Here is a 9,125-nt window from a genome sequence, read left to right on the forward strand (position 1 = left end):
CTTGCCACAAGTGTGGGTGAGTTTGAGTGTGTGTGTGTGTGTGTGTGTGTGTGTGTGTGTGTGTGTGTGTCTTGGGAAGGAGAGATGGAAGCGGGGGGTGGGGGGGAGAGAAACAAAGGAATTTGGCTGCAAAATTGAGTAATAGTTTGCAACCCTTGGCTTCCAGTTGTGAAGGATGAGCAGCAGAGGGGGAAAGGCTGGGCTAACAAGGATCCACTTGAGAGAAGGTTAATCTTGGCTGGCAGGCTGAAGGGAAGGTCAGCTCAGAGCACGCCTTCTCAGCTGGAGCGAGGCTCCCTTTGCCAGGCCGACTGAGTTCTGCATTTCAGCTTCTGAATTGAACTGCAGGTTTCTTCAGACAGACAGCACCTCCGTCTCTCCTCTAAAAGGGTTGCCATGTCCTGTCAAGGTCCCTATGTATCATTTCTGCCAAGCAAGTAGCACAAAGGGAAGGGCTTCTTATTGGTATGTTAGGGGGTATGTACTGTGCACATGAGATCACTTTCCTCATGGCTGCTGATGGACCAAGATTTCTTCTGAAGGCAAGAGGGATAAAACAGACACAAATAAGAGGTGACATACTTGGAAACTAGTGATTGCTATATCTTTTAAAATAAGCAATGATGAAGTTAAGTACAGATTTAAGGCACGAGAGAAGCATTCTTAGAGACCCTAGAGACTGTGCCCTGATGTATCCTAAGGTTTCCAAACAGAAGCCTTCATTTGATGGGGGAGCTTTTATACCAAATATAATTTATGGTGAGTTTTTTTCCCACTTAATTTTTCCCATGTTGACATTATAACCACAAATTATTAATGTATGTCAGGTTTGCAAAAGCAAGTGAATTGAAAGCCCAAGGAAGCTAAAAGATGAGCTTCAGGAAAGGTTTTTGGACTTAAGGAGGAGATTTTTCTCTGATTTGCCAGGATTCTGCTGGTCTCCAAGACCACATCACACTGATCTTGCTAAACTGCATAATTACACTTCTGTAGTCTGTGTTACAGAAATAGCTCCTTAATGTGAATCAGCATGGAAACCCATCATGACTCCTTTGTGACCCCCCCCCTTATTTATTTTGAGGATAAAAACATTCACCTGTTAACGAAGGTTCTTAATGCTCACCTGACGAGAAATTTCAACGAACACAGCTACTTTATCCAGCACAGAGATGCAGCCACAGAAACAAGGAAACAGACGTGAAAATCTTGCCTGCAAGCTTACTCACTAATCTATCAGTCTTTACCAGTGTCCAACTACTACAGCTTACTCTGACTAGGGTGCCAGAAAAAGCCTTCTGAAGTAGCGAGGAAATGCACATGTACTTCTTCAATCTATGACAGTGGCCCTAAACTATACACCAGAATGCTCATTTTAAGGGAAAATGAAAAACTGCACCTTGCTCGGGAAGTCCTCGAAGGGACACTTCTGATATGAGAGTTTCATTAATTATCTTCCTGGAAAGAAAAGTGTGCACAGTCATCACGGGCCATAACTAGACATGAAGAACTGGTTTTCTTGGATTCATTGAGAAAACGGCCTTGATGATAATATCCATATCCTCGAATAAACTTACAGCCCTTCATGTCACGAATAGCATGTACATTCTAAGGCGGTTATGGGATGTTTAAGTCAGGGATTCATCAACGTGTCTAGCACTCAGGAGGATAGGGTAAATTTCAATTATTTTTATTAAAGCAATAAAGTAAATTGGATATGTTAATTCTCTTGTGTGTTAAAATAAATAATTTGTTACATCCTGTAAGCTGTCTCTAATTTAATTATATTTCAAATGGGACTGGGCAATCATCACACATCATCCTTTTTTCTTTTTTTTTTTTCTACTCTCTATTTTTCCTTATCCTTTTTTTTTTTTTTTTTTGCCATAGGGATTCCAGCAGCTAATACAGCCGATTATGTTAAGTTCAACATTGCAAATATTTGTTGAACATTGATTAAAAGCCAAGCATTGATGTGAGCCTTGGATATGAAGTAGAAAGTCTCCTCCCTCTTCAAGAGCTTGCGGCCAAATAAGGAGTCTATACTGAAGACAAGAAGTCATGAAATCACATCCCCGAGTGTCCCCATTTGCTTAAGGGGTATATATTCGCCATCCTGGGTTGATTCCGTTGTGTACACTCACAGTATATTTCAGTGTCTTCCATTCTAGGTATACAGTTTTGAGGACAGAATACACAGAGCACGAAGAAGTACTCCTGCAGAGGAAGCATGTTTTAAACAACCCCTCCACTAGTATTAACAGCATTGAGAGTCTTCAGTGTGCTCAGTAGGTAATGCTTTTCCATCTCATAAGTCAAACAACTCTTGTTTCAGTCTACTTTCAAATAAGGCTCAACCAACGTAACAGAAAAATCAACTGGGAGAGACTGGAGAAAATACGTTTCAAGAAAGGACCCACTTCCTACTTAGGTAGCTTATGGAGAACAAAATTAATATTGAACTATGAAACATTTAGCAACAAGTTGTACATCATAACTCGTGGACTCCCTTCCCCTCCGATACTGAGTTTCCCAGGTGAAATGGGGCATCCCATTAGAGCAAACAACGTTCAAGAAAATAGTGACTTGAAGCTGACAGACTCGGGACTGGCGAGAGTGGCGTGGGGAGCGGAACTCACAGGCAGATGTAGGCAGCGAAATGGCAACAGTATGAGATAAGCAGCTTGTTTTGTGCCGTCTGAAATTCATCAGTGAGGCTTTAGCCCTTGTCTGAGTCATCTCCCTCCTACAAAACAGGGCTCTTCACGGGAAACATTGTGGTGGGTGTGAGAAAATTGAATATTGGAAAGAATTTGCCTCCTTGTGAAGACCTCAGTTTATCAGAAATATCAACTGGAGGGAAGAGAAGATGTTTACCTGGAAATGTGACATTTGGCTCTATTCCTCATTCGGGCAAGTACGTGAACAAAATGAAACGTAACAAAATTGCTCAAGTAGAGTTTACTACAGCTTTTTGTTTGTGTCCTATGGCATGTGGGTTAGTCTGACTGGAAGCATAGTTACATGTATTGTTAAAATTACTTAAGTACTTCAATTTGGTAGAATATGTACATTCACTATTACTAAAATATTAGTAACTGTTAACAATTATTTAGTAATAAAAATAGAATATTTCATTAAGGTAAATATAAATTAGGTATCAGCTTGAAAACTACCAATATTATGTAACATATTTAACTTTGATAGTTTTATGGGATTGTTTACTCAATGTTATTATTATTATTATTATTTTGCCTTAGGCAGTTCTGTGCTTTGGAAATTAAAAAGCAACCGATTAGCTTAAATAAAAACCTGAGTTATATGCGAATTTTGTGTTTCTCAACTTCCTTAGGCTTATTCAAGTGTGACTGCTACCACTGAGATCTTGTTTCTTCATTCATCTCTCCTAACATTTATGATGGCTGCATCTTTAGTTCCCCTTTAGTTAGAAGAAAAGGTAGACAGACGAAGAAAAGAATCCAAAGACCATGTTGTTCTATTTACATGTTCATTGACGCTTCAGAAACTCTGTTACATTCACATTGGGCATAATATAATCTGTAACATATTTGTTCCAAACTTATGTCATTAAATTGTCTGAATCATATCTCATCATTTAAAAATGATTTCAACTAATTTAGCCAATTAGCATCAATAGTTGATCCCATAACAAAATCTCTACTGGACTCCCAACCCCCAATCTGGAGGAAGACAGAACTTCATTACAATGCAGAGAAGTTATGCATAGTCTCCTTTAAACAAAATATAAATAATGCACATGCCAAAACAAACAGCACACATTTTGCAATTGGTCTAAATTGTGGGACACACCTATCAAGCCTTTTGGCACCATTTCTAAAGGACAAACATTTTCTTTTGCTTAAAATGCTTGTCTCTGTCTGACGAGAACCAGAAATGCTTAATTTCTGAAGAAGGTTCTAGAACTTTTTAAAAAAAAACTTAACTTTGAAACTGCATCTTAAGTGCTTAGAATGTATAAAAGTCTGGAGCCATACATGGTATAGCTGAGACTTTCTGATTCGTTCTTAGTAACACCGATTTTTATTAATTATGTATATAATTAAGCTTTGTTTCAAAATACCATATGGGGAAACAACCAAATCACATAAATATAAGGGTCCTTTTGATTCACTTTGTCCCTACAGCCTATGTTTGCCAGGGGTTGCAAATGTTCCTTCTGCTAAGCATTTACAAGGAAAAGCTTAGTTCTCATTTAAAAGCAAAATAGCTAGTGGACTGTTTTCCATGGATTCACACATAGTGGACTATATGGAAAAGCAAGTAACTATATTAGGCTACCTGGGTACCATGCTAACTAGATGATGATGAGAACACAAACTAGCGTGCAGAAGTCTACTTTTATGGCCCTGTTCGAAAATTGCCTCATCGGATGGACTAAAGTAACTCAGCATAAGATTAGGTGCCAGACCCACTTTGCCTCTGGCCACTCACACAATGGTCGTCCACTTTCTGCTTTAACTTCCGTGTGTGCCTTATTTTCTGCAGAGCGAACCTTACTGGACTATAAGGGACAGGAGTGGGTGAGGTAGGCAGAGAAGAGGGAGGAGAAAAAGAGCTGAAGGAGAAATTTCCAGTTTTCAAGGATGTTCAGTGGTCCAGCTATAAGTCACTGGGGAAAAATGCAGGCTTAATGTGACTACAGAGGCTGCCTTTAGATTTATGTTCTCTGGGAAGAGAGGTTGTAAAACGATGCATACTTTTCATGCCTCATATGAAGAGGGATAGGAAACCTTTACCTATGACGATTATTAGCCAGCTATCAGATTGTGGCTAATCTATCTGGCAAGTGTTTATAGCTGAAACTTGGTATATAATCTGTTTGTAAAGCAAAGCAAAACAAAATATTTGTCCTTTTACTTCAGAGGGGCTGGGAGATACCGTTTTTTGATTAAATGAAGGTGATACCCTACTGCAAACAGTAAAAGACAGTTTTCTAGGCCATTCACCTATGTATCTTGGTGCACTCAATTACTACTATGCGCCAGGGTGGTGAGATCATAATTTTAATGCTCCATTCAAATGCTTCAAAAAAAAAAAAGTAGTTTTTAAAACAGGAAAAAAATCAAGAAACCACATGATTATTTACACAAATATTAGTAAATAAAAATTCCCTGTTTGCAGTGGTTCTCAACTGGTGGGTCGCGACCCCACTGGCAAACCTCTGTCTCCAAAAGGATTTGCACTAAGATTCCTAACGGCGGCAAAATTGCAGTGATGAAGTGGCAGCAAAAATAATATTTGTGGTTGTGTGTGTGGCTCACCGTAACATGATGAACTGTATAAAAGGGCCTGTATTAAAGCATTAGGAAGGTTGAGAACCTCTGGGTTTAGGAATTGACCTCCAACCCCAGAAATTTTGTTCAGGTAATACTAGGGGGGACCAAAAGAGGGCATCATTTACTTCTAAGTCTGCAGAGAAGCCCCTTGAGTTGTCAAACACAAACCCAACTCTTCAGCCTAGGGTGAAGGGCATGCCACCACAGCTCCTGGCATTTTGTTAGAAGAAGAAGGAGAAGGAGAAGGAGGAGGAGGAGGAAGGAGAAGGAGAAGGAGAAGGAGAAGGAGAAGGAGAAGGAGAAGGAGAAGGAGAAGGAGAAGGAGAAGGAGAAGGAGAAGGAGAAGGAGAAGGAGAAGGAGAAGGAGAAGGAGAAAGAAGAAGAAGAAGAAGAAGAAGAAGAAGAAGAAGAAGAAGAAGAAGAAGAAGAAGAAGAAGAAGAAGAAGAAGAAGCAGCAGCAGCAACAATCACCCAGGAAATCACATGTTAGTAAGGACAGACAGGTTCTTCACAGGACAGCTTGCTATAGTCTGCCCTCATCTCTCCAGAACCCTGAGCCCTGAGAGGAGCCTACCAGTGTTCACAGACACTCCGAGTTTAATGTTACAGACGGCACAGAGAGCCCTTTTCCTTAGACAGGGTGCAGACTGTTATCACATAGCACGAGAATACGACAGTGCTCTTCCTAATTGAACCTTAACTTCTAGGGGTTGTCTAGAGTGAGGCAGTAGCTTCTGAGATGAGAAGGCAGGATGCAATTAGATACATCTGAGGTATATGGGAAATCGTGTTAAAAAAAAAAAAGAATCTTAGGCTTTTAGTAACATAAGCCCAACAAATGTTCATTCCTTCACGTGGGAGGAAAAAAAAAGTAAACCCGACACTTCGTCAACTTGTTTGCATATTTTGTAATATGTTATATGATATGCTTGCAATGTGTATGAGGGGCTGTTCGCTGCACTTGTCTATAGTCAAGTTTCCGCAAGGTTGGGGGCGGGGTGGGGAATAGCGTAGTCCCTAAAAGAGAAATCACCAAGCTGATCTCAGAAACAAACTGGAGAACACATTATCCCTCGAATTACTGAGGTTAGCGGTTAAACTAGGGAGACTGGGGGGCGGGGGGAGGAGGGAAATGTGCTGAACGCTGTGGTAAGACAGCCTTCAGCTGTCGGAAGGAAATATAAATTCTGAGAGAACGCTTGTTTCCCAGAGCAGAAATCCATCCCTAAAAAATTTATCACAACATGTAATGAGTTCAACTGAAGAGAAACCTGGTGGTGAAAAATTATGTCCTATCCAGGTAAATAAAAGTAACCGGAATAGTTTCACCGAACACGGAGGTGTCCAACACGGAAAACCAGGAGTCTGGTCTCTTTCTTGAGTCGCAATATCAAAACAAGTTGAACGATATTTTCTGTTGCTCATTGTCCCCTTGAGAAAAACACTCACTGCCTAGCAGGGGAACATTGTGTAAGCCTGGTGTTTCTTCCCTCAAAACTCCTTAACCAGAGGGGAAAAAAAACCGAACTCACAACCATTTCAGCCAAACCCTGCCAAGGTACATCAGAGAAAGCCGAAACTGGGAACACAGGGTTTGGGATGGGCTCGGTGAAATGTCTTGATTTAAAAAAATAAATAAATAAATAAAATAAAGACCACAAATTTCACCTCGTAGTTAGGAGATCCGGTTACCCCATGGTGGCCTCGACCCTGGTCTCTGGGCCCCAAGGAACCGAGCTTCAGATTAGGAGAGTTGGGAGGAGTACTTATCTCGGTCCCACAGAGATGAGTCGCTTCTGAGTCACCTCATCTACCCTACCACCTGTCACCCTCCTGCCTGGGCTTCTCAGAGACCACATTATAAAGGAACCTCAGCCTCGTTTCCACGGTCGGGGATTTGGACGCGGTAGCAGGGGCAGAAAAGCTGGGACGATTCCCAGGGGTTGATAGAATGCTCCCGGTCCCCCTTTGGCTGTCTGCGGCGCCCCTGTTTACCCGCCCGGCTGCCTTCAGCCCACTTCCCTTTGCTGCCGCGGGGGAGGAGATGGTTAAAGATTACAATGTGGCCGGCGGCACTTCAAAGGGCGGTTCGGCCAGCCAAAGGTAAAGATAACGTTCTGGCAGCTCTAATCCGGGTTTGTGGTTGCCACATTTTAATCACTTTGTTTAAAAAAAGAAAAGAGAAGAAAAAAAAAAAAAAGAAGAAGAAGAAGAAAAGAGATTTCACCACACTCCAGTGCTAGGGGTGGGGGTGGGGGATGCAGAGCCGAACCCCCCCCCCCCCAGGGGCTTGAAGAAGTTGTGTTTCTCTTGCAGGGAAAGTTTTTCAGCCCCGTCGCAGAGGTCGCTCCTGTGAGCAGTAGGGCAGCCTGCCCTTGGGTTCCAGGTTCCTGAGCACAAACCCCCACTCAGCACACAAATGTGCACACTAGGAGGGACTGGTCCTGCGACCTGCCAGGCGCTGCACTGGAAAGCAGCCTGCGCACCAGCTCGCTGCCCGGTGCGCTTCAAGCTGCTTCTCCTGGGGTACAGAAAGCCAGGCGCTGCTCTGTCAGAGACACGTGCCCTTCTCTGGAGGCTGAAACAGGTCTGGTCAGGATGCCCTCGGCAACCTCGCCTGTCCCCTCCAGAGCAGGCGTGCGCCCGGGAGCCCCAGACTAGGTTTTCCACCTACCCTCCAACCCCCCTTTAGTCCGGTGCCCGCAGCGAGGCGGGGGTCACTTACAGGTAGGAGGTGAAGACGCTGAGGTTGGAGGGCAGCTCCGAGAGCCCCAGGTCGGAGCAGTCCACCCTGAGCAGCATCCTGCCATCCAGCTCACAGTGACAGTGTGATGGGCAGCCCCGCGGCATCGCGTCGGGTCCTGGTGGGCTGCCGGCGGCCACCAGCTGCAGCAGCGCCAGCAAGGACAGGAGCATGCGGACGCGGGAGGTGTCCATGGTGCCCGAGCCTGGGAGCGGCGAGCCGGAATCCTGTAGAGGGCAGCGCCGGGGACTGATGCAGAACCGAGGCGCTCCCAGCTCTTCTCTGCCGGCTTCTGCAGCTCAGCAGGCGTCTGCAATCCCAGTGGGCGTCTGCTGGGTCGTAGCTCCGTGAGGACCGCGCAGAGAACCGTGGTCCCGCCGGCCTTGGGAGCCCTCTCTCTAGAGTCGCCGCAGTGGCGGTGAGCGTTGTTGCTGCTGCAGGCGGTCTGAGCTGTGTGCAGCAGCATCTCCGCTCGCACGCTCCTTTTTTAAAGCGCTCCAGCCAAATTGCGCGCCCAGTGACGTCAGCGCAGCCCTGCTTTCCAGGCACCCCCGAGCCCGGCCTCGCTTTCCCTCCTCCCTCCCACCATCCCTCTCCCGGCCCTGGACCCGGCTGCGCTGCGGCTGGCAGCCTGAGGTCTTGGCGAGTGCTGGGCGCTTCCAAGGGGTGGGTTCCAGCACCCAACGTCCGGGGCCCGGTAGGGGACCCCCACCTGCACCCACCCTCTAGAGTTCTTGAGTACCCGTGACTGAGATATGAGAGCTAAGGGGGACCTGCTTCAAAACAACGTAAGGGGACACTTAGGGACTGAAGATAGATAACACAGGCTTTCGTTCATGTCAGATGACCTAGGGGATGTATGCAGTGCTTTTTAAAAGGACCAAAATCTAATCAGAAAGATTGGCATCACAGAATGAGAGCAGGAGTCCCCAGGGAAGATGGGTGGCCTTTTTGATCTTTGCATCAGGGCGCTGTCTGGCTCCCTCTTGCTCGACTATCAAAGCCTCAAAGAAATCGCTAAACAAATAAAACTAGTAAGCCGGTACTTCAGGGTCCTCCCAATTCAT

At 44.8% G+C, this 9,125-nt stretch overlaps 1 protein-coding gene across 1 annotated transcript in view; it reads right to left on the minus strand.

The window, feature by feature from the left end:
* Positions 1-8,669, minus strand: part of Lgr5 (leucine rich repeat containing G protein-coupled receptor 5) — a 132,043-nt gene extending 123,374 nt beyond the window's left edge. Inside the window, exon 1 of the mRNA XM_076920255.1 lies at positions 8,041-8,669. Within this exon, the coding sequence (XP_076776370.1) occupies positions 8,041-8,252 (212 nt within the window). The 5' untranslated portion in view covers positions 8,253-8,669. The remainder of the gene's footprint in view (positions 1-8,040) is intronic.
* Positions 8,670-9,125: the final 456 nt, after the last annotated feature.

Source organism: Arvicanthis niloticus, chromosome 22 (genome assembly GCF_011762505.2).
Source record: "Arvicanthis niloticus isolate mArvNil1 chromosome 22, mArvNil1.pat.X, whole genome shotgun sequence".
Classification (NCBI taxonomy): domain Eukaryota; kingdom Metazoa; phylum Chordata; class Mammalia; order Rodentia; family Muridae; genus Arvicanthis; species Arvicanthis niloticus.